The 27,373-nt window shown below is 33.1% G+C and overlaps 1 protein-coding gene across 1 annotated transcript in view; it reads left to right on the top strand.

Annotated features, from left to right (window-relative positions):
* Positions 1-1,111: 1,111 nt before the first annotated feature.
* The window catches only part of CPS1 (carbamoyl-phosphate synthase 1), a 115,837-nt gene continuing 89,575 nt past the window's right edge, over positions 1,112-27,373 (top strand). Inside the window, exons 1-4 of the mRNA XM_049784127.1 lie at positions 1,112-1,370; positions 22,784-22,893; positions 25,693-25,837; positions 26,598-26,687. Coding sequence (XP_049640084.1) covers positions 1,245-1,370; positions 22,784-22,893; positions 25,693-25,837; positions 26,598-26,687 — 471 coding nt within the window. The 5' untranslated portion in view covers positions 1,112-1,244. The remainder of the gene's footprint in view (positions 1,371-22,783; positions 22,894-25,692; positions 25,838-26,597; positions 26,688-27,373) is intronic.

The following is a 27,373-nucleotide window of genomic DNA, read 5'->3' on the forward strand; positions in this document are numbered from 1 at the left end:
CTCCACAATATCTGTGCATGCTACTGAAATATTATTATTTATTAATAATTCTTATAAACTTGATTTAAACCATTTTTAGCTTTGTTCTTAACCAAGAACTATGATAGTTATTTGACTTTGTTATTTAATTATAAATATATTAACACAGAAATTTGAGTTTGCTCTTTATTCCTTAACAAAATCCAAAACCTCCATCCTCACCCCTACTTTCTAATTCTAACACTCTTCTCTCAGGGAAACCTACACTCTATGCATTCTGCAGTATTCTTTCTGCTATGGAAACCCAAAAGTTAGAGTCTATTTCTTGCTCTACTTTGCAAGAGCACCAAAAATCAATGTTTCCTGGTCTACATAGACACATGACAAATTAGAGCTTCCAACAGCCAATGAGACCCTTTGGCTTACTGGTTAAATATTGGATTGAAAGGTTAAGTAAGACAATTTCAAGTCAAGTTGGTAAACAAATGCTCAAGTTTTAAAAAAACTTTACTTGCAACATTTTGATGACTAATAAATATTGTTTTAAGAAGAAATTTTTATTAAAATCTGTGCTTGTCATTATTTTATATATCTGTGAATTTTATACTCAATACAGTTATGTGGGACTTCTCTGCTCCAGTTATGTTTTAATATTCATAATCTTTAGAAAAAAAGTTAGAACATAGAAAATGCAATAATAAGATTTCATTAACTAAGTATATATGCTTACTCTATATTTATTAAGAATAGTTTATTCTTATATTTAAATTTTTAATTTTTTTCTAAGGAAACAATAACTTTAGGTTTCTTTGAGATTCAAAAATGTCTTGGGCAAGTAGACACCACATAAGTAAAGCCTTTTGTAACATTGTTGGAAAGTTGTGACTCTTTGGGTTAGTGATAGTCTTAAAATTGCCCACTATGTCTAGATTCTTCTATTCAGCTGCATAAGCAATTCCTTTGATGGATGACTGGTTTTCTCCAACACTAGCATTATTTCAGTAGGAGCTGTTAGTGTTTGATGTGTTGCAATTTGTATTACATGTCCATGGTACATCTCCGGACATTACCTCTGGAAGGTGGAGTTAAGAGTAGGAGGAGCTGTTGCCCAAAGCATTTAATGACAGAATGAATGGAAATTTAAAGATTGCTCCGCAGTCAGCCTCAAGCATCTGACTGCAACTCTTTGGCTTTCTTTCTAATTAATCTCTTCTCAAAAATTATATAATTGCATTTAATTTTAGTCACAATTCCACATCTTCAAAATGACGAGGATTTTGACAGCTTGCAAAGTGCTGAAGACCTTGAAGAATGGTTTTGGTTTTACCAATATGACTGCAAATCATCAATGGAATCTATCTAAACCTGGAATCAGGCTCCTTTCTGCCAAGGTAATACCCCCCATTTATTTCATTAAAAAATTAAATGAAAAATTCTATCTATATATTTCATTAAAATTGTTTGGTGCGTAGCCTAGTTTGAAAAATAAAAAGTGGCCCAAGGAAATTCAAAGTGGTCCAAGGAAATGTAGATTTAAGAATGCCAATAGTAAGGGCCAATATATTAATATTTGTTTTACTAGAGAACATACTGATTTAGCAGTGACCTATTTTTTAATCTATTCAAATAAAATTAAGGTAATTTTCATCCAACATGAAGGACCACAATTCATATGAACTTGTAAACTCTAAATATTCTGTTTAGAAAACAAATAATTAAAAATATACTAGGGATTTGCCTGTGCCCGGATACTATTGCTCATAGCTTGAACTAAAAAATGGAGTTTCTTATCTCAGTGTGAACTAAATAACAGTAGGTATCATATTAAGTCCCATTTACTGACCCACTGTAAGCTTTCTTTATTTTGGAAATGTCTTCCTTCCTTCCTTCCTTCCTTCCTTCCTTCCTTCCTTCCTTCCTTCCTTCCTTCCTTCCTTCCTTCCTTCCTTCCTTCCTTCCTTCCTTCCTTCCTTCTTTCCTTCCTTCTTCAAGTCCTCTCTTCTGCCCTTCTTTCTTTCCTTGCTTTCTTCATCCCTTCTTCCTTTCTTTCCTTTCTTTCTAGAAAATATTTGTGAAAAAATTATCTATTTTTCTGATTTTGAAGATCATCATACATACATTGCCTATACTTCTTCATTTCTTGAATAAGGCCAACTTTAGCATCTAAAATTTTCAGATTAAAATTAACACAATTGGGAGCTGATAATTTGCAACTCCAAGTGTATCTAAAACTGAGAAGCAAATCCAGCAGGATGCATAATGAGGCTATGCTTATCTCTTGACACTTAATTGTGAAACAACTGGGGACTTTGGTTCTTTCCTATACCTTTATGAAGGTAATTATTACTAGGAAAGTCTAGAATTACTGTAAAATTTTTTTCAGAGAAAAATGTTTTTAAGAATATAAAATTTAAGTAATTACAGTGATTTTGAGTGAAGTTTAGGGAAAAACTCAAGGAATAGGGACATGTTAGAGCAATAGAACACATATTTATTATATGTAAAGTACTAATTAGACTCCTTTATAACAAGTAAAGTAAAACAAACAACATATAACCCCTTGGTTAATGGAAGAAATATGATCTAATCCTGTGCCTACATATTTTGTTTGGTTTTCTTTTGTGGCCACACCCTGCAGTGCTCAGGGGTTACTCCTGGCTCTGCTCTCAGAAATCACTCCTGGCAGGCAGGGGGATCATATGGGATCCTGGGGACTAAACTGGGTTGGTCCCAGGTTGGCTGGGTACAAGGCAAAAGCCCTACCCACTCTCCAGCCTCTTATGTGCTACTTTATCTTGTTATATTCACTGTCTTGACTAAACTGCCTTCAAATTACATTATAGTTCCATCTGCTTAGGTTCTTGAGTGAGGTTTCAATAAAATTTTAGTCATTAGTGATACATGAAAGGCTAAACAATATTCATACTATCTGTGGTCTTCACTGATAGTAATGTGTTTACAGAAAGAGAGGTAGAGTGAGAAGAAGAGAGGGAAGAAAAAAGAGCATATAGATAAAAGAACTAATTCAAGATTTTAAGGAAAAATATAAGAAACTATTATTTAAGATCAAGAAACCAGAAATAGTCATTTATATTGAATTTTCTTAATTTTAAAATGAGAGTTATAAAAAATAGGTATTTCCTAAGCCATCATCAAATAATTCAGTTTTTAGATATGAACTATGAAAGCATGAAAGTGAATTTTTGGTTTTGGTTTAGTGTCTGTAAAGTTTTTAAGGGTTCTCACAACATACTTTGGAGAATAAAAAAAATTTTGTCCCAGATAGTTATATTCTTGGAATAGCTTTCTCTTCTCCAGAAAATAAGGTAGGTAAGGATGGCTATATCGCCATCAGAAACAAACAAAAAAAAATTGAACGATTATTAAAAAGGGCAAAGATGTGACTGAGAAGTTAGTATTCATGATCATAATGAAGGCTGCCTATAACCACTACCACAACAAAAGGGTTAATTGGTGAATGGACCACTGTGAAGGCAGTTCTTCCAGATGCTGGTGCAGATCTGTTTTAAGGGCCAGCCAAAGTTCACTGCTAAGAATGACAAATTTGTAGGCAGAATGAGCCATCATTTCATGGTGTTAAAGCTATTACTCATACTCAATCACTACTGGCCAGCATTTTGGAGGAATTCCAGACATAAAAAAATAGATGTTCTTGAACTTCAGAACGATGAATTAAAATTATGTCCAAGGGGACTTGTGTTATTATTCACTTATTTTGAAAACAGTCCTCTATCTACTTTTTCCTACCTTCACTTTTTAAACTGTACTTTGTTGGAAAGTATATTCTAACATAATCTTAACTGATTGAAGTCACATTTGAAAGAGTTGAAATTATTATGATATAGTTTCATGATGGTCAGAAAAAGCAGCGATAAGAGTCATTTAAAGTTGGTCATTTGTTTAATTATGGAGAGCAAATTGGGAAGGGTCCTATGTAATAAGATCTCTAGGTATGGCCGGGGAAATCTATTGTGCTTTCAAAATGGAAGTGATTTTTCTCTCTTGGCAATGGAATGAGGCACGCATTGAATTAATTGTTAACAGTAACAGTGAAGTACTTGTACTTTTATGTGGTCTTCCCTTACATATATTGATAGTGGTGAATATTCAAAATGCATCTTGCATATAGATATAGATGTATTTTATCTATAGTAAAGAAGAAACACCAAAATACTTTATGTTTAAATGAATTTAAATATAAAGGAATATATTTAAATATATTTAACAGTATTTGACATCAAGGATATATATGATCAACATTTATAATAAAAGAACATTTTAGAGATGATCCTTTATTCTTTTGTTTTGGGTCTGTATCTGGGAGTGCTCAGTGCTTACTCATGGGCTCTGTACTTATGGATCACTCCTGATGGTGTTCAGGTGGACATATGGGGTACTAGGTATTGAACCTACGTTGTGTATATGCAAGGAAGCACCCTATCTGCTGAACTTTGTGTAGGCAACAGAGACTATATATATATATATATATATATATATATATATATATATATATATAAAGAGAGAGAAACTATATAAACTATGTTATACTATATAGTATATATATATATACAGTGTATATAGTCTATATATATAGTCTACACATAATCTAGACTATATATATATATTTTCATAGTACTCTATGTATTTAATTTGCATATGCTTATATAGTAGAAAACATACTGGATATATGATACATTATCATTAAAATGATCTGAACTTTAACCCCTCATATATTCTTGAGGCTCTAAACTTTAACTAATCTCTCTGTACCTAGGTTTTGTTCTCTGTTGTGTGGAAATAATATTTTATTTACTTCAGGTCATGTGTGACAATGATGTACTATCTATACCTATGAACTTTGTAATCATGGAGTTTAAATAAAAGGCAAAAACCTATAATATTCTAAGAGAAAAAAATTGGATTATTTAAATAGTTTCTTTATGTTTTTGTTGAAATACAATGGAAATTTAGGTTTGACTTTAACATAATTGAAATAACAAATTATAAAAAAGGCAAAATTCCTTAAGTATTTATATTAGAAACTTTTTACACTTACCTTAATAGTAGACATATCTCTAGAAAATTTACTTTTAGCAAATTAAAATCTTGCAAATTTTTTATTTAAAAATATGCCAAATTCAAGCTTTACATTTTAGAATCATAATAAATGAGCTAGCAAAATATTACTCTTCTACTCTGGGGATGTACAAGGAAATAGGAAGTGGAAATCAATGGATAATAAGTGGATACTTAAAAATTTAAAACTTTTGAGTTTGTAAGTCTTGAAAATCCAACAAGACTAAATTGTTTTATCTTTATGTAAATAAAACATACAATTAAAAAGCTTAAGTTCAACGTGAATAGAAAGAGTTAATTCATTAAAAAATTGTGATCTGTGTTACAATTTAACCAGTAACCTGACAACCCCAGTGTCATTTCTGGTACTTACGACATGAATACACCTTAATTCTTTTGAAAGGTTTTATTTTTGAAAGATGTTTCTTTCTGATTCTAAATTTGAAATTTCTATTTAGCTCTATGTTGTAGCACTTTTCTCATTTTCTTAGAAACTGGCAACTATAAAATCTCTTAAAATTAGGTTCACTTTCTGAAGTAGTTTTAAAGGTATTCAGAAGACATAAAGTTTATCTTTGTCCTCATTTGTGGTGAAAGTAGAAATAGGTATATAATTTTTTTCAAGAATATCTATATTAAATTTTTCTGCATATAGATAAGATTTAGGGCTGAAGAATCGAAAGTGACCTCTCTTTGGAACATTTTTGCTCATGAAATGACTCTCCATATCTTCTCACCTTGAAAGAATGGACTCATTTGTTAACTATAGTACCTTTACATACTATTATTTCTGTAAAATCATTGGAAAAAATATAGTAGTACAAAGTGTGGTCAGGGCAAGACAACTTAGATGAAAAGAACAAGAGTTTCACTGAAAAATCAAAGGTACAGCACTGTAGGAGGCTATCATGGGACAGTCATTTTGAACTTTCTTCAGTATTGTGTCCTAGACATCTCACTTTCCTGTCCCCATTCTGACTCCTAAGAATTCTAGTTAGAAAATGCCTATGAACTGGTAAATAATCTTGGTATTATGCTTTTTTTTCCTTGAATGTAATACAATAATTTTATTTGACCATGCTTATTCAGACTTTTTTTCTGATTTACACGTGAATTTCTCTCTGGTGTAGAAGTAGGAACATCCATTTTCCATCATATCTTTATTCTACTTTCTTGTATTTCTATATAGTAACATAGGTTGGAGGTAGATTATGCTTAATGAAATTAGTCAGAGAGAGACACACAAACAGAATAGTCTTACTCATCTGTGGGATTTAAGAGAAATAAAAGACACTATGGTAATAATACTCAGATATTATAGAGATGAGAGCCCAAAGGACCAGCCCATGATATGAAGCTTACCACAAAGAGTGGTGAGTGCAGTTATAGAAATAACTACACTAACAACTATTATGACAATGGTAGTGAGAGAAATAGAATGCCTGTCTTGAATACAGGCAGAGAGGATGGAGGAAGAGAGAGATGTGCATTGGTGGTGGGAAGGTTGCACTGGTGAAGAGGGGTGTACATTTTATGACTGAAACCCTACTACAACAATTTTTCCATCATGCTTACATAAAGATATTGTAAAAAACAGAAAATAAAAATATGATTATATAAATTATATACAAATATATTATTTAAAATATAATATATTATATACAAATATATTGCAAAATTTTTCCATTGTGCTTACATAAAGATATTATAAGAAACAAAAATATATGATTATATAAATCATGTTTACATGATGTAGTTATGTACATCTATTTATCGGCTATAAACATTTGTGTGTAGTTTTTTTTTTTTTGTTTGTTTTTTGTTTTTTGGGCCACACCCAGCGGTGCTCAGGGGTTACTCCTGGCTGTCTGCTCAGAAATAGCTCCCGGCAGGCACGGGGGACCATATGGGACACCGGGATTTGAACCAACCACCTTTGGTCCTGGATTGGCTGCTTGCAAGGCAAACACCACTGTGCTATCTCTCCGGGCCCTTGTGTGTAGTTTTTATGTCTGAATAACTGTTCAACTCACTTGGGTATATATTAAGGAATGCATTGTTGAACCACATGGTAAGAATATATCTAGTTTTACATAAACAGAATAAAAATGTCTTTCAAAGTTTAAAAAATATTTTTAAACCATATTCATGCATATCTCTTAATCAATGTTCATGTTTAAGATACTAAATTTCACATTTCAAGGTTCATGAGCCTACAAGAAAAATAGATTGCCCAGACATTGCCTAGAGTTTTTACAAAGATTGTTGAACTGAAGGAAGCTCCTTGGACCAGGATCAAACTAGTTTGAGTCATAGCCCTATTGATTTCTACTTAACACTAGAATTTATCTATTTTTTTACTTAAATTCATAAAATATTTTTATTTCCTTTATTTTTATTTTGAGAAATAAATGGCATTGTATTATTTACCTCTATTAAATTCAGGTATTAACAACAATCTTGTACATTCCATAGGAAGATTAAGGCTAATCTGATACAACTAATGGGAACCTTTTACAAATTAGTGGTAGGAGTACTGTATCATTAATAATAATTAGAGAGGCCAGAGTCATAGTACAGTGTTTAAGGTGCTTATCTTGCAGAAGGTAGACCCTGAATCATTCCTTAAACTACGTATATTTGGTTATATGAGCCCTAACACTTGTGATCTCTGTGCAAAGCAAGGAGTAAACTCTTAGATGGTGTTTGGCCCAAACACCAACCAATAAACCAACCAACCAAACAAACAAAAAAAACCCAAATTCTCAAACCAAAAACCCAAGAAAAAAAAAACATAAAAAATAATTTTACTAAATAACAATATTTTGAAGTGTAACTGAACTAAAAATCATATTAATTTAATCACAAAGTAAAAATTAGCATGGAATTTTGGAAACCCTTCTTAGATTTATAATCATCTATTATAACAAATTCTCAGTATATAATTAATAATCCTGTTCATTATTAAAATATATTAATATGGAATTTTTTAATGTCTTATTTACATAGAATGAGAAAATAACTAAGAAGTGAATGAGAAATCTGATCATGTATTTATAATAACAAGAACATTAAAGTATTATAAACTAACTTGTGATTTCACCCTCTCTACCTGCTCCCCCAACACTGACCTATGTTAACCAAAGTTAGATGACTTAACATTGACTTAGGATGTTGTAAGACTAAATTGATTCTGCTTACAGTACTTTGAAATCATGGAGTATTAAGCATTTTAACTTCAGAGAAGTTTCATTAAACATTCTAGTCACAGCAAATTATGCTGTAATTTTAAATTTAAAATATTCATATTTTGATCCTAATACTGCAAGAGTGAAAAATAAAATTTTATTATTAGTAAAAAAAACACTTCAATACTGAAACTTTTTACCATACTGACTATGCAATAATAAACAAATAAATTCTAACTTTAAACTTTCCTATTTCTCAAAGCTTGGTTTTGATTTATTTTATTTCTTAGGGGATCAGCACTGATGTGAACTAATAGGTACAAATATCAGGTAAACTAGAAATCAAATATGTTATATAGCTTTAGGCCTCAGTTAAAGTGGAAATAAACAAATGGGGCTTCTAATTTTTTATGATATACAAATAATTTACATAGACTAATGGGTTGAGCAGTATAGTTAGATTCTCAGAGTAAATCATTTTCATTTCCAGTACTAGCTTTAGGGGGTTTTTATAGCTACAATGTTTTATATTCCTATCGTTTATGAAACTTATTGTTAAATTAGCTTAAGGCTTTAACATACAAAATATTTTCTGGTGAATTCTAATAACTAGGAAAGAAACAATGCAATTGTTTCCCATTTCACAGACATGTAAGTGTTGTAGGCAATAGAAGGGCACACATTATCTCTTTTACACACAAAGTGAAATACACAGGTAGCAAATCTGGTTAGAAATTTAAATAGGCCTCAAAGGCACATAGATCTTTTTTATTTGGCATTTTGTAACTGTGTTTATGTATCTAAGCCACTATTGTTGTTTAATATGGCTTTAGAATGCACTACCTCCTGCTGTGATTTGGCATACTAAAGAGCCCAGTTATGTATAGTGTGCTATTTTAATATAAAATGGATTAAATTTTTTTCTGTTCTTTTCAAGTTTTTCACAAAATACTTGAATTATGAAATAAAAGTGTTTAAATCAGAGTCAGTGAGGTATCTTATATTATATGTTGGCTCATAATTCTATAAATAGATTATTTCAAGGCAATGTTGTTTATAGTTGACATATTTTTCCATCTCAACAAAAAACATGATGTATTTAAAACAAAACATTTTCTTTTTAAGTTTCTTTCTTTTTCATATAAACTGCTAACCTCAATGCTTGCAGAAATTTAATATAGATATTCACCTACACAACTTTAGATTACAATTTTAAAGTTTCATTTTCCCTTGTTTCCATTACTGTTAACTAAAAGACTGAAAAGTAATGGTTAGGAGATAGAATACTCAAAAATAGTTCAGAATGGGTAGGTTGTTTGTCTTGTTTGCATCTGACCTGGGTTTGATCCTTGGCATCCCATATTGTACACCAAGGCAGCCAGGTGCAGAGCTAGAACATTCTAAGCACTGTCCTATATGGCTCCCAAACAAAACAATAAAATGGTACTTCAATGTGAAGTAAAGGGGAAAATGTGTGATTTTACATGAATTGCAAAGAAAACCACAACAGCCATAATAAATACTGTTGTTTAGATACATTTTGAGACTAATTTATAAATTTTGTTTGAATTTTGACTAGTTATTAAATTAAAGGCATCTAAATCAGTTGACTATAATAGCAGGAAAATATTTCCAATTTGTTTTTGTTTTGTTTTGGCCACACCTGTTACTCAGGGGTTACTCCTGCATATGTGCTCAGAAATCGCAGGTGGGAGACCATATGCGATGCTGGGATCGAACCGAGGTTCGTCCTGGGTCAGCCACGTGCAAGGCAATTGCCCTACTGCTGCGCTATCATGAGTTAATACAATTTATGGTTATTGTATAGTTCTTATCTTGGAAAATACATGGAAAGATCAACACCTTTTCTAACTAACTATTTAAAGACTGTGGTTACAGGTTGTTCGTAATACAGTTGGTTTTTTTTTCACAGTAACAGAGATGTTCATGATCGAGTTAGTCATACAGTATACAACAACCTTCACCAGTGCACATTTCCCACCATCAATGTATCCAGTTTGCCTCCTGCCCTTTTCCCTGCCCTCCACAATGCCTATCTCTGGGACAGACATTCTCCTTCCTTCCTTCCTTCCTTCCTTCCTTCCTTCCTTCCTTCCTTCCTTCCTTCCTTCCTTCCTTCCTTCCTTCCTTCCTTCCTTCCTTCCTTCCTTCCTTCCTTCCTTCCTCTGCTCCTCTTTTCCCTCCTCTTCCTCCTTCTCTTCCTCCTCCTCCTCCTCCTCCTCCACTTATTCCTCCTCCTCTTCTCATCTTCTACATTTCTTCTTCTACATTTCTTCTTCTTCTTCTTCTTCTTCTTCTTCTTCTTCTTCTTCTTCTTCTTCTTCTTCTTCTTCTTCTTCTTCTTCTTCTTCTTCTTCTTCTTCTTCTTCTTCTTCTTCTTCTTCTTCTTCTTCTTCTTCTTCTTCTTCTCCTCCTCCTCCTCCTCCTCCTCCTCCTCCTCCTCCTTTTATTCCTTTTAGACACTGGTTTTCAATATTGTTACTGAAAGTGTATCATGCAGATCACATTATCTCTCTTCAGCACCCAGGTCTTGTCCAGAGTGATCATTTAAAACTATCATTATCATAGTGTACCCTTCTCTGTACTAACCACTCTCCCGCAATCTGTGGCAAGCTTCCTACCATAAACTGTTCTTCTTGGCCCTCATTTCTATTGTCTCTGAATATTATTACTGTTCTATCTTTAATTTTTTTAATTTTTATATCCCAAAGAACATGATTATTATGTCTTTACCTCTCCCTTCCTCTGACTCATTTTATTCAGCATAATAATCTCTATACCCATCTATATAGCAAGCAAACTTCATGACTTCATTTTTTCTAACAGTTGCATAGTATTCCATTTTATATATGTACCACCATTTTTAATCCACTCATTTGTTTTCAGGCACTTGTGTTGTTTCCAGATTCTGGATATTGTGAATAGTGCTGCAATGAACATAGTAATGTGGAGAACTTTTATGCATTTCAAACATTAAAACTTTTAAACCGCTTTACAAACAGAGCATCAGTATATAAATCTTGACCATTTATTAATGATCCCATAATTAATCAATCATCACGCCTTAAACAATACTAAAAAATACAACTTATGAATTTTAATTTTGTGGAAACAAAAGTCCTAAGTACATGTTGTGCTTAAAGAAAATGTTAAATCAGTTTTGCAGTATCATATTTTTAAAATAGAATATTTCATTATATAATTCAACAACTAACATGCATTCACAGCAAATGAACAAAAGGATGGAGGATTTTTTGGAATTTCCAGTTAATAACTTTCTCTAAAATGTTTTCATAAAAATTAATTGCAACTCCTAAGTTTTTGAAAATATTATAAAATATAACAAAGATTTATTAGTTTAAAAAATAAAATTTAGGAAGTATCAATAAAAAGTGATCAAATAGAAAATTATGTAGTTTAGAGAAAAATAAATTGTAAAATTAAATTGAATGTATGGGTTCCCAAATTTTTATGAATTCAAAGTATATGACTTTTTAATTAAATACCTGTATTATTATGTGGTTTTGATATTAAAGAGAGATTTGCTGGAGCCAGAGAGATAGCATAGTGATAGGGTGTTTGTCTTGCACATGGCTGACCCAGGACTGGACTTTGGTTTGATTCCTGGAATCCCATAAGTCCCCTGAGCCTGTCAGGGGTGATTTCTGAGCATAGACAGGAGTAACCCCGGAGTGCCATGGAGTGTTGTCCCCCCACAAATAAAAGCAAAATAAAAAAGAGATATTTGCAAAGAGTTTCTTACTTTTACGAAAAAACAAGGTCTAAAACTGAAAATAGCATACAGTGTACTAATTGAGCATCAATAGACCACTACTGAGCTCCTTTACTAAGCCTCTTTTGACTTCTTCTTTTACTCTATGTTCATTTTAGTTTAGGTTTTATATGTATTTGGTATAGTTTTGTAGTTTATAGTTTGGATGTTGGAATGCTTACTTTTTCTATATACCAATGGTAATTTATTCTTTGCTTTATGTATTTTTAATTTTTTATTTATCTATAATTAATTTTTATTTATTTTTTATGCATTTTGATTCATGAAAAGTTTTCAAATGGTGCTTTACTTTCAAATATTAAGGAATCTTTGTATATGGGAAATTATATTTTATCCCAGATAAATATGTATAGAAAATATAAATTTTATTATCAAATTTGCAAATGTAATATGTGGTATCATTTTGCCATAGAGACAACTATTATTAAGTTATTAAACCTGACAATCACTTAGTGTAAAAAAAATAAAAAATGTAAAATTTGCCTTCTTATTTTATAAGCCAGCTGGACTCTTTACGTGGCTGACAGTTTAAAACAGTTTCTTGACCTCATTCATTGCATCAGGTCCCTCTTGTAAGTGACTGAGAAGCCCAGTTCCACCTCTACAGCATCTGTAGTCTTACTAGTCTTAAGAGTATAACAACTCAAGAGTCTGGAGTCAGTGTGAACAGTTCTCAGAACCAGCAGGTTGTCTCCATTTCCTAGAATATAATTAATGACTTGACATTTACAATTTACAGATTTACATATAGGTAATTGTCAATGGACCTGGGTATGTTATAGCCTAGTCATGCACTTTTAAATTAATTCTCTAGAAAATAAAGTTGAGTAGAATTGCTGATTCAGTTGCTTCTAATGTCTTTCTAAGGGAAACTATAAGGAATATATATATATATATGCATATATATATATAATCTTAAAAAAATGAAAAGGGACAATATGTACTCTTTTTAAGTTGACATTTTCTTTTTTTTTTTTTTTTGGTTTTTCGAGCCACACCCATTTGATGCTCAGGGGTTACTCCTGGCTAAGTGCTCAGAAATTGCCCCTGGCTTGAGGGGGACCATATGGGAAGCCAGGGGATCAAACCATGGTCCTTCCTTGGCTAGCACTTGCAAGGCAGACACCTTACCTCTAGCGCCACCTCGCCGGCTCCTAAGTTGACATTTTCTACAAATCAGATTGGATTCCTAGACTTTTTAGATTTGGACACTGATACTTTACTTCCCATGTAATAATTTAGATTTTTCTAAGTTTTGGCTAGCTTAACTGTAGAAAGGAGATCTTAATATTATAAATCTCATTATTTTCATGATGATTAGATCAGGTTATTAATTTATAGTAAATATAGTAAATAGGATAGTGCCTTGTATAACAGAAAATATACTTGGAAATCATATTTTTTAAAACACAGTTTCATAATTCTATTTAAAACTAGGTAACTTCCAAGGAATAGTAGAAATTATTATTAAAATATCTGTTTTGTATAAAATGCATATAGAATTTAATAGGTATAAATAACCAAATATACAATCTGTTTTATGTCATAACAGGATCGCATTCAAGTAAAAGCCAAATTGTAGAAAAAGGACAGGAATATGTCAACCTTCTCAATAAGGCATGCTTATAAAATGTTAATTTTTAATTTTTTTAGTCATAGGTTTTTCATAGAATTTACAAAAGTAGTCAACTTGAATTGAAGGTGATTTGATATATAAAGTTAAACTAGACACAAATTATAGTATAGGGGTTTGAGATATAGCACAGCCGGTATGGCACTTAATTTGCATGAATTTCTCCTGGGTTTGACCCTGGCAATGCATATAGTCCCTTGAACCCTGACAAAAGCGATCTCTGAGCACAGAGCCAAAGAAAACCCTGAGCACTGCCAGGTGTGTTCAACACCCCCAATCCCTCAGAAAAATCAAATTTGTAGTATAACATCATTTTTATTACATTTTCAAAATGAACTATACAAATATTTACTGAATGCTAGGTTTGTATCAATATTACAAGTTCAACAATAAAAATGACAGAATTATGGCTCTCTTAAATTCTATTAGAAGGTAATAGAAATAGTTATTATTTTTAAATTATTTGGAAATTTAATACAGAAATGTAATATTATAAATATAATATTACATGTATGAATTGGAATACTTTTACTTCAGATATTCAATAAAATTTAACAAGCAGATTAGATTAGGTTAAAGTAAAATTACTGTGTGATATATGCTGAATTTAGATTCAATCCTTTCTCCAATAATTGAATATTAGGGTTTTGTTAATAAGATGCATTTGACCTCTAAACTATGAAGAGGTAAAGTTGTAGAAAGCTAACATAGTAATTTTTGCCTACCTCAATTTTAATATAGTCATCTTTGTCAGCTGCTGTTTGGTATTAGGTCCCTCGAAGTTACAAAGTATGCAAATGCTTAAGCTCTTTATATCCATTCCTCTTTATCCATAGGTTTCATAGCCTCAGAGTCCACTAAGGGATACTTTAGGTTAGTCAAATTGGTCTCAATCCTGTGACTGGGGCGATAGCACAGTGGATAGGGCACTTGCCTTTGCACAAGGTCAAACGGTGATATTAGATGGGTTTGATCCCAGTTTGGGTTAGCATCCCATGTGGTTCCCTGACCCCGCCAAAGAACGATGCCTCAAAACAGAGCGAGGAGTTACCCCTGGGCTTCACTGGGTGTGGCCCCCAAACAAAACAAAAATGATCTTAACCTATTCTTCATTGGATCTGGTAGTTCTGGTATAAACTACACCTATGCAGAATATCTGTACTTGTTTTGAAAAATTAGATATTAGTAAAAAATTATGTAAGGAAAAACCAAAAAGCCATTAAGCATCAAAAAATTATCTTATTTTTGTTTTGGGACCGTGCTTGGCAGTGCTCTGGGCTTAATTCTAGCTTTGCACTCAAAGATACTGGAAGGCTTGTGTTAACTATGTACAAGGCAAGCACTATGCCCACTGACTGTACTATCTCTGGTACTTCAATTGCTTTAAAGCCTCATTATATTAGCTTATGAATACATTATAAGATCACATTATGTCTTGTACTTGTATGCATTCACTATGAATATGCACAGCAGTAGACTTATGTGGACAAACAGTGCTGGACTTGGCATTGGCAACTTTCTGTTCCAGAAGACACATTCTAATTGAATATAAAATGAGCTCAAGCCATTAATATGCATGATAATTTGGATAGTACACCATCAATAGTCAAAGCACTGGAAAACTGACAGTGAATTCTAACTTGAAGGATTTTTGTCGGCATATCTCAGTAGGATTGATAAGAAAATCCAGGATGTAAAGAGGCACATTAGTAACCAAGGACTGATATCCATAGTAAGGAGTCTAAGATATGCAGAAAATGGAATAATTAAATTTTCATTCAATTTAAAGTTAGTGTCACACAATGATTTTTAAGAATGATAGATACTAAAAAGAAGTGTAGAGAGTTAGAAGAATTATGAAGAGATTAGAGGTAGGGGAATCATAAAGAGGCAAAAATATGTAAATGGGCTTTATTTTTGGTGAAGACACACTTTGAAGTAATGTCAAATAGTTGAATCAAATAGTTGACTAACAGTTATTAATAGTTAATATTTTAATAACTGGCTACCAGTTATTATAGTTAATTTTATTAATTGTACGCATTGTTTAAGATAAAATAAAAAAGATCTTGCTATTGGTAAGACATTTCAACATAAAATGTACCCTTCTAATAAAATTTTAAGCATACACTATAGTTTTATTAATAGGCACATTTCAATTTAGATAAACTGAAAGTAAATAATTTTGAACAATCAGTTCATCAATTATTAGTAATTCTACATTTACCCCTTCCTTAGATCCTGGAAAGTAATTCTTCTCTTGTTTTCTGTGAAAATGAATATTTTAGATACCTTCATGTGAGTGGGATCTTGCAGTATTTGTCCTTCTGTGTATGACAAACTTATTACACTTGAATAATGTCTTCAAGTTTCATATACACTGTTGCATATAGTAGCCTATTTTAAGACTTAATAAAATTTTATTAAAAAGTATATATGTGAAGTTTCTTTGCCCATTAATCTTTGATGGATAATTCTATTGCTTCTGCATATTATGAATGGTGCCATAGTGAACAATGCAATGTTAACATCTTTTTTAGATAGTTACCCTTTAGCAAAATATGCAGATGTAAGATTTCTAGTTTATATGGTAGTTGCCTTATTGTTCCTAGTAGCTGCAACATTTTACATTCATACCAAAAGTTGAATTATTTTACTTGGATTTATATTTACTTAATAAACTGTTTTTAGATGATAGGATCAGAGATGATATTAGATGGAACTAAAATATAGGAGGTAGGGTTCTTAATTTGTATGAGGTCTATCTAGGTAATCCCTGGTACCCCATATAGTCTCCTGAGCATACCAGGAGTGCTTTCTGAGTGTAGAGTGAGAAGTAAGCCCTTGAATACCACCAGGTGTGGCTTAAGAGAAGAAGAGGTGATATAAAAGTGAATATTCTTGGGGCCAGAGCAGTGGTGTAAGTGGTAGGGCATTTGCCTTGCATGCACTGACCTAGGATGGACTGTGGCATCCCATATGGTCCCCCAAGCCAGGAGCAATTTCTGAGCTCATAGCCAGGAGAAACCCCAGAGCATTGCCGAACATGGACCAACCCCCCACCCCCCGCAAAGTGATATATTCTAAATATGTTAGAAAATCTAATTTTTTAATATTAGTTAGTATCTTTTGGTTTGAAACAACTGTACCAGAAATATAGTACATTCAAAACCTTTATTTTAGAAAATAATTTAACTGGCTGTAAGTTGAAATGGAGCATGAAATACAGCAAAATATCTAACAATTATAAAATGAAAAAAATAAAATTTTAATATTTGTTTTAAAGTAGTACCAAAGAATGGAGATAAGAGAGTATTTTTATTTATATTTCTACAGTTTTTCTCTTTTATTGAATTCATTATCTAATCATATAACAATACTTTCCTAAACACTTAGCTGATTATCTGACTAAAGTAATTTTCACAAAGTGTGAATAAAGTTTAATTATGATGCAATAGCTATAAAAAAAAAGAATTACTTAGCCATTTAAGTCTTTATTTAGTTGAATGTGGAAGAAGAAATACTTCCTTTACCTAGTTTCCAGAAAATAAATGACACAGAACTAAAAATCGCTATAAACAACCCATTGCTTTTTAACTTTGTGAGCAGAGCCTTAAAGAAATAGTTAAAATATAACTAGGAGCAAAGCCATAGTCAAATTACGAATTAGTCTGTAATCTTCAGAAAAACAAAAGCACAGTTACGCCACATCTCTGATATGTGATAGCTACCCTTCACTGATTCATTCAGTTAACTTATTTTCTAGACGTTTACTAATGGTAGGATTTTAGGGGTGATGATTAATGAAACCTCAATCAGTACAATTATCATCAAATGATAAATAATCCATAGCACTTTAATATATAAAGCTCTAAAGGTGAGCTTTACTCCTATAAATATATTGGAGAACAGGTGCTCAATAGCTAATCAAATGGACTTCTGGCACTCCCATTGCCTGAATTTCTTGTACTCACACCCAAATGTAGTTTGATTTAATGTAAACCCCACTTTGATTTACAACTGATAACTTTCTCTTAAAAAAGTTAGTTGAAGTGGGCTAATACAGTTCTGAATTCCAATGTCTCACATTATTAATCTCACTTTTCTCCTGTACATTTCCCTCCTTTCTCCCTCCCTCCCTCTCTCCCTCCCTCCCCATCCTCCCTCCTTCTCTCTCTCTCTCTCTCCCTCCCTCCCTCCCTTCCTTCCTTCCTTCCTCCCTTCCTTCCTCCCTCCCTTCCTCCCTTCCTTCCTCCCTCCCTCCCTCCCTCCCTTCCTTCCTTCCTTCCTTCCTTCCTTCCTTCCTTCCTTCCTTCCTTCCTTCCTTCCTTCCTTCCTTCCTTCCTTCCTTCCTTCCTTCCTTCCTTCCTTCCTTCCTCCCTCTTTCCTTCCTTCCTTCCTTCCTTCCTCCCTCTTTCCTTCCTTCCTTCCTTCCTTCCTTCCTTCCTTCCTTCCTTCCTTCCTTCCTTCCTTCCTTCCTTCCTTCCTTCCTTCCTTCCTTCCTTCCTTCCTTCCTTCCTTCCTTCCTTCCTTCCTTCCTTCCTTCCTTCCTTCCTTCCTTCCTTCCTTCCTTCCTTCTTTCTCTGTGTTCAGGAGTGACCCTAACAGCACCTGGGAAACTGTGTGAGTGCTATAGATTTGAAATATGGTTTTTGGGAGGTAAGGCAACTGCCTTAACTCCTGTACTATTTCTTAGGTCACAGGTAAGTCAAGTATTTCTCAGGTATTTCTGAGAAAATTTAAAGAATATGTTCAGAGAATATCAGAATTTTTCAAGTATTCTCGGGTATTTCTCAGGTATTTTTGAGATTTCCTCTGTTTTATCATTCAGTACTATAACACTTTTGCTAAATCAGAAAACTGGAAACACGTAACCATGTATTTCTAGAGTGTACTTAATATTTCATAGATAGTAAATCAAGCAAATGAATAATGTAATTTTAATAATAAGATCATAGTATTGCCATATGTATATTTTAATTAAAGTCTTGGGAAAATTTTATATTAGAGGTATTTTTATTTTGTGAACTCGTTTTTAGATACTTTTGGATATACTTTTTCAGATATTCTGTGAGCTTACATACTTCTCTTGGTTAAAGTATCCTTTGTGCTCTCATCATCCAAAGTTCCAAATTGTTTTGGCAATTGACAACTTTAACTTAAATTATAACTAAAGTTACAACCTAATTCCTTGGCTGTGGACTCTTTCTACCTGAGTTTAGGCTATTAAAATATCTTACAATGGTAGCAATATAATTTCTTTGTACTCATTGGAATGAAATAGCATTTGGGGAATTGTTAGCTAGAAGACAGGAGTCCAAATAATCTCTTTGTTCAAAGTTCTGCCATCAATTCATAGATAAATCAGTTGGTACTCGTCATTTTAAATTCATTGGGGGCCAATATAGTTAAGTGGAACATAAAGGGCACTATCATCAATAAAGAGAAGACTTATAACAATATAATGTGTTGAGGGAGATAGGATTGGAACATCTATAATATCTGTCAAAAGAATAAAAATTTAATTAAAGGAATAAAAATAACATACCACACAAAATCTTAGGGACCATTTTAGACAATAGTACATGTCTTCTCAAATATAGCTTAAAAATAGAAAGCAAAGTAGAAAACCAGTCCTATGAAGGGAGGAAGAAAAATACCAAATAGGGTTGTAGGACCTACCATGTTATCAAGAATACAAATCATATAGGCTAATTTTCACCTTTTAAAATAATTATGTAGTGTTTAATTAATGAATCAGTCTGAGCTTCTTTAATGAGAAGAGAATAGAGAAAAGAAAAAATGATAAGTAAATATGAATGGTAAGCAACACAATTAACAATAGTACATATAAACTGGTAAATAGATACAATTGAAAAATTATCTATCTCCACATTTTATAGTTAAGTACAGTTATTTTAGGTTCTTGTTATAGTTTTATATTATTTAACCAATAATATATGCCTTCCATTTCATTATATCCTGTAAGTTACACATCAATCTTTAAAGCACATTTTCAGTAGAGAAGGATATTGTTATAAATTTTCATTTTGTTCATAGATAATTTACTAAATGAAACATGTCAACATTATGTAGAGAATTTTCCCTCCAAGACATATTTAGAACCATCCCTACAGTTTATAAGTGGAAATACACTGAACATTATAAATGTTATTTCCTAAATTTTCACCTTTTTCTTTTAATTATAAACATATAAAATATAAAATAAGACTGTCATGTTATTCAATAAATAAATGCAACTGTAAATTTCTAGATACAAAATAATTTGCAATTTACATGATAAATTGATCTGCATGGAAATCTGTTTATTACTCATATTGCCTTAATTAATTATTGGGTTTCTTTTGTGATGAGTAATTTGAACAATTTAGTGGCTGAGAAGATAAACTATATATTTAAAAAAAATTTCAATGTTGAGGTCTCAAGCACTGGTTCCATGGCTATAGATAAAACAAATATTATAGCAATGATAGTTTCATTTCACAAAGAAGGGCATGTTATTTGCTTTTCTTTGCCCATGTACACTTAAACACAAAAGTAAAATGTGCTTAATTTTTTGCCCAATTTCTTGGGATATGTAAACTTGTAATTTATCATCCATAGGAATACAATGCTATACTTCAATGATTAAAAAGATACATTTATCTGTCAAGGATAATATTTTAAACAGCTAGTTTTAATGGAAATTTCTAAAAATGGTTTTACATGTAAATATAAGTTAATATGTGTGCATATTCAGATACAACATACCTGAATATAGATATGTTTAAAGATAATCAAACACTACTTTGAAGACCAAGCATATCAATTTTAAGTGTCTTTTGTAATTTGTAGTTTAAGGTTAAAATGTGTGTTATATATGTATATAATGGGGTATACATATCTCTATCTATCTATCTATCTATCTATCTATCTATCTATCTATCTATCTATCTATCTATCTATCTATCTATCTATCATCTATCTATCTATCTATCATCTATCTATCTATCTATCTATCTATCTATCTATCTATCTATCTATCTATCTATCTATCTATCTATCATATATCTATCTATGGGGTACTTTTTTTGGTTAGTTATTTGGCCACACATGGATTGCTATTGGCTCTGTGCTCAGAGAGGAGCTTGGTAACATAATGGGCTGTGAGTTCTAACCCTCAAGTCCAGGTCAATTGAGTAAAAGGCAAGCACCTTACCCTTGTGTTGTCACTCTAACTCCTTAGAAATTATATTTCTTCAGAAAGTCGTTAGATAAAAATAATGTTTTGTATATTAGCATCTGAAAAGTAGAGATATATTATAAAAGCACAAGAACAGAAAGAGATCTACAATACTTTTATCAAAATCTTATTTTATACTAAACTGTGTATGTGTATGTGGTGAGAGGAGGTGAGAAGTGAGAGTGCATGTGTCAATATAAAAGAGAGTTAGATACCATGGAACCAATTCTAAAAACATAAAAGAAGGGAGATAGAGGATAAGCGTATTTTTATCTTTCATTGTCTTATTGCAGTGCTTTTTGGACTGGGTATTGGATTATAATAAAAGCCATGTTTCTACCACTTGAGCCTTACCACTTGCCCTACTTCTATTTTTAATGTCTGTATTTAGTTCTTATGTAGAGAATTGTATAAAGCTTACCCTTACTCAGTATTTTTATCTCATGGCCAAATTTTTACCTAAATCCGCAAACACTCTTAAACTGATTATTTTAAAGTGAATTAGATATAACATCATTTTATTTAATTATTTTTGGTTTTTGGGCAACACCTGGTGACGCTCAGAGGTTACTCCTGGCTATGTGCTCAGAAATCACTCCTGCCTTGGGGGACCAATGGGACCATGGGGAATCAAACCGTGGTCCATCCTGGGTCAGCTGCGTGCAAGGCAAACAAACGCTCCACTGCTGCACCATCGCTCCGGCCCAAACATGGTTTTATTTTTAAGCATTTTAGAATATATCTTTAAAAACAGAAGTATTCTTAAAATATAGTCACAATTTAATCTTTAAATCAAAAGTAAAATATACCAAATATAAATTGATGCATTAAAATTTTAATGATTTTAAGTTTATTCTTTCCTTTTTATTTATTTTTGTTTTGGGGCCACACTAGTTGGTGCTCAGTTTATTCTTTTAAAGCATATTTCAAATATTTTCTTCTATCTAGGCTCTTATACAATCTATATTTTTCATGTCTAAAGGCTCATTTAGCACATTTCTATTCCCTGTGAATTTTGTCAAAATTGAAATTGAGCTAAAAGCTATTTCTAGAGTAAAATTGTAGTATTTATATGGATAATACAGATATGTTAGATGAGGTTTTTCTAAATATATTTTTCCTGAACTAAGGATTTTTTTTGGTTGTTCACAGGTAAGTATGTTGAAGTAATCATTTCAATACCTTGCATTTTAAAGGAGAACCAGAGGTGAAATATGAAAAAAAATAGAATATGTTTTAGTTGTGCAATAATACTAGCTCTTGTATTAGTTTTAAGTGACAGAGCTTCAGCTTCTTCATAAACTATAAAGCTGTTGTGGAATAGGCAGCCCTTGGGACAATTACATCAAATGCAAGATCTCTGTGGGGCACAATTTGATAGATAACCTTGAATATTCTTTCTAGCTCAAAACCTCAGAGTAATGATGAGCTTTATGGTACAATTCACAATGATTTGGCAAACTCATGAACTTCCCTTAAAGCTATACTTGAGAAAAGCTAGGAATATTAACAAGAAAAAAATAGACACATAAGATTTTAGGTAAATTGAAGTGTTTCTGGATTGTTAATAACTCTTCATGTAGACTTAGAACAGATATTCTATCAAAAATATATGTATATCACTTAAGCCAAACAAAATAAAACATCTTCTTTTGATAAAATTGTATGTTTGAAAACAAGTGACAGTAGAAAATTACCAAAACTTAAGAGTCAATTTTTCTCATGAATATAATAAATTTATTTAATAAATATGTGGATAGGATTTGTGAAATTTCCCCCAACTAGTTGTTATTCTGTTTATTCATGAATCTGCTTTTTTTTTTTTTTAGGCACAGACAGCACACATTGTCCTGGAAGATGGAACTAAAATTAAAGGCTATTCCTTTGGCCACCCATCCTCTGTTGCTGGTGAAGTGGTGTTTAATACTGGTTTGGGAGGGTGAGTAATGTTTCTGTTCCAAGTTTTTATTCTTTATGTAAAGGGCTTACTGGATGATATTATTCATGGTGAGAAGTTAAAGTCACTAAATCTTAATAAGTCATCATAGTATCTCCTTTATTGTAGCCATCAATGAAAATAGTCTTAAACATAAACTCCCCCCACCTCTTTAAGTAAAATGAATATGGATACTGGAGTCCTCTGGAAAAAAAATAAAAGAATAGTTTTAGAAACTTGGAGCACAAAGACAAAAATTATTGAAGACACAAATTATTTAAAATTATTCAATTTTAACAGGATGAAGCAGACAATATAAAAGCTCACTCTTACTCATTGTATTGGTGTACCTAGGAATCAACTTTGCATGTACAATATGAATCACTATAGAGAACTGTAGCATTCCTTAATGTTTTTTTGGGGGGCCAGGTCACACCAGATGACACTCAGGGGTTACTCCTGGCTATGCACTCAGAAACTGCTCCTGGCTTGGAGGACCATATGAGACGCCAGGGGATTGAACCGCGGTTCATACTAGGTTAACACGTGCAAAACAGATGCCCTACCGCTTGGACCACTGCTCTGGCCCTAGCCTTAATTTTTATAAAGCTTTTCACCCTAATTTGCACGAGATTTTTTTTCTATCTGAAAGCAATCAATGAGAGAATAGGTACACACACCTGATGTTTAAAATTTTTATCAGTTGAGACTCAACTTTGTAGTTAAGAACTATTGCTGGCCTGGAGAGATAGCACAGCGGCGTTTGCCTTGCAAGCAGCCAATCCAGGACCAAAGGTGGTTGGTTCGAATCCCAGTATCCCATATGGTCCCCCGTGCCTGCCAGGAGCTACTTCTGAGCAGACAGCCAGGAGTAACCCCTGAGCACTGCCGGGTGTGGTCCAAAAACCAAAAGAAAAAAAAATCAAATCAAGAACTATTGCTAGATAAAAAATATGGATGATCATAAGTTGTGCTGAAATTAGATAGGTAACAAATGTCTGTTCATCTGGGAACTCAGAGATTGAAGTTTCGGTTTCAATTCTGAATGTACCTAAAAATATTGATATGATGGCTTGAATCTTAATTTTTATAGATAAAGAATGAAGGAAATAAACTAAAGCACGTTTCCACTAATAAATCAATAGATAAAATTTGTATAAAATATCTGATACATTCTGTAGGGGAATTTAGCCTTCTAAAAACAGATATTGAGTTAGATGATTAAGATGTTAATGAGGATATTAATTGACAAACTTTTATATATTACTAATACTGTGTCCTGCATTTTCAGCTCTGTTGAAATGAAGGATATGAGACAGTTTTAAAAAGAATTCCACTGGCAAGAATATTAAATTACAGTGTATAAACCTGTTTGCAAAGTTTTGCTTCACTAGGCAATTATTTAAGCTTTTCGACAGCACTAATTACTAGCTGTGTTAATATACCTGCCAACAAACAACTGTTTAATATAGATCAGAATGATGGAGGGCACTAGAGTTTTCCTCTCAGTGATAGATTACAGGTAATAAATCTTGTCACATCACAAAAGTCAAACAGGACCTGATGGATTAATTTACTTCCAACATGAAGTTCTCTAAAAGAGGCTGGCTGTATTTATTCAATTACTGCTGAAAGTATTGTAAGCATATGCTTAAAGGTAATGGCCACTTCTTTTGTGGAAAGGAGAAAGGCAAATGCAATTAGATTAATGGCAGATATCCTTTTGTTGTTAAAAAAAAGTATTCATAGTAAGATTTGGCCACAGATTCAATTTTTCCATTGAGAAAGATGCTTCTATTCATTGCATGGCTCACTCAGTAGCTCCTTGACGAGGAGGTTATTTTGTCTTTCATCTTTAAAAAATGTATGCACATTGGGTGTGAGTCTTGGTTAAAAATGATCAGTTGCTGACATGTGAGGGACATATGAAAAATTATCTGATAGAGGTGGATAAAATATTACAGAATTTTTCTCACCACAGGGTTTGTTGAGTTGAAGACTAAGTTCTGTTGACAAAGGTAGTTCTAGTGGTAAGAGTTAGACTGAGTGGCTTTGAAGAATTTATGTTGCCCACTGCCTAAACTGAACTTTACTAATTTCAAGGTTGTTGATTCTGTTCCTTCAGTACCTGACTTCACTAGCAGTTCACAAGAACTATGTGATTGAACTATTCATTATGTAGAAGGTAGATAAAGAGAGGTTGGAAAAATCCTGAATGCACTAACTTTTCTCGTAAATCCTACTAAACCAGTAAATACTAAGTTTTTTTTTTGTTTTGGTTTAGTTTTGGTTTTTGGGCCACACCCAACTGCACTTAGGGGTTACTCCTGGCTCTGTGCTCGAAGTCGCTCCTAGCAGGCTCAGGGAATCATATGGGATGCCGAGAATCAAACCCAGGTCCATCTTGGGTTGGCCATATGAAAGGCAAACACCCTACCATTGTGTATTCTCTCTGGCCTCCAAAATACTAAGATTCTCCGAATAAATTTTTATGAGTTTTATGAGGGACTTTTATGAGTTTTAAATTTTTATGGCACTTCGTATGCTCTCTGGAGCTCTGCCAGGAATAAGCACAGTGCCAGTAGTCAGCTCTGGGCTAACTCGGTATCCTCAAAAAAATAAAATCAGTTATTCAAAAAGTAAATGTCTGTTTGATATCTAAAAATTTGTATCTTTGCTAATATCCAGGCTTATAAGATTTCAGTTTCAGGTTCTCTCATTTTGAAGGGTTCAAGAAGTAAAGCATGCATATAGCAATGTTATACGTATTTTTGTTGACAATGTTTTGGCATCTTTATCTAGGTACCCAGAAGCTATAACAGACCCTGCCTACAAGGGCCAGATTCTCACCATGGCCAACCCTATTATTGGGAATGGCGGAGGCCCCGACACTACAGCCAGGGATGAATTTGGACTGAGTAAAAACATGGAATCCGATGGAATTAAGGTGATTACCAGTGGGGGTTGTTTTTGGAGGGGGCACACCCGTTTGACGCTCAGGGGTTACTCCTGGCTATGTGCTCAGAATCGCTCCTGGCTTGGGGGGACCATATGGGACTCCGGGGGATTGAACCATGGTCCAATCTAGGCTAGAGCTTGCAAGGCAGACGCCTTACTTCTAGCACACCGCTCTGGCCTCTACCAGTGTTATTTTTAAAAGTCCTTCTGTGTATGATATATTCATCTTAAAGTCAAGGATAAACATGTTTTTTTTCTTTATTTTTGGGGTCTCAATATTATTCAGTACACTTTGGGATTTATTTTTAATGCATGAGTGACTTGGCATAACTTGCAAAACTGCTGTCCATCTACTGCAAAATCATTGCCAGATATTTGGACCTTTATTTTTAAATTGATCACTGTAGCTTTATGCTTTTCTAACCTCTCTCTCTCTCTCTCTCTCTCTCTCTCTCTCTCTCTCTCTCTCTCTCTCTCTCTCTCTCTCTCTCTCTCTCTCTCATGGCTCAAACTGAACATTTAGTTTAGTTTTATTTCATTTTTCATTACCTGTTCTGGTTTTCGGTCTACCCAGCTGAGCTCAGGGATTACTCTTGACTCCTGAGCTCAGACATCACTCCTTGCAGTTCATGGAGAACCATATGGGATACTGGGGGATGGAACCCAGGCCTGCAGCATGCAAGAGAAGCATCTTATCCCCTGTACTATTTATTGCTCTTGCCTCATCAAATCACTATTTATGTTTTCAGGTTGCTGGCTTGTTGGTGCTGAATTATAGTAATGATTACAATCACTGGGGCGCTACTAAGAGCCTAGGGCAATGGTTACAGGAAGAAAAGGTAAGAAATATGATAGAAAAACTCTCAGTCTTGTAAGGATGGTTCCATGGATATGTAGGAAGTTTGGAAATGGTAGTATGTCACTAAATGAGACCAAGCAAATGGAGAAGGTCACTATATTCCTGGAGAGCAATTCCTTCGAGTAATTTGGTCTCTATAGCCTGGACTCTTCTAAATGCTGAATGTTACATAATTTTAGTTTTTCTATTAGGCGAAACTCATATATACTAGCTAAGATTTACTCTCCTAGAAATATTTTCTGTTTTCTTAAGAAACTTTCTTTTTATTCAGAATACTATATCTAGGAACAGTTCCACAGTTGATTAACTGTATGAAAGCATTTTCTTTTTTTTTTTTTTTCTTGGATTTTGGGTCACACCCGGCAGTGCTCAGGGGTTACTCCTGGCTGTCTGCTCAGAAATAGCTCCTGGCAGGCACGGGGGACCATATGGGACACCGGGATTCGAACCAACCACCTTTGGTCCTGGATCGGCTGCTTGCAAGGCAAACGCCGCTGTGCTATCTCTCCGGGCCCTGAAAGCATTTTCTTAATCATTCTTTCCTCAGTTTAATGCTTTGAGTATAAACAGATTTCTATGAAGTATTTAGGAACTTAAACTTATGGACTATTCACATTATTAGAAATAATCTCAGCTGAAGTAACAAAATAAGTTATATACCTTATA

Source organism: Suncus etruscus, chromosome 1, assembly GCF_024139225.1.
Source record: "Suncus etruscus isolate mSunEtr1 chromosome 1, mSunEtr1.pri.cur, whole genome shotgun sequence".
NCBI classification, from domain to species: Eukaryota; Metazoa; Chordata; class Mammalia; order Eulipotyphla; family Soricidae; genus Suncus; species Suncus etruscus.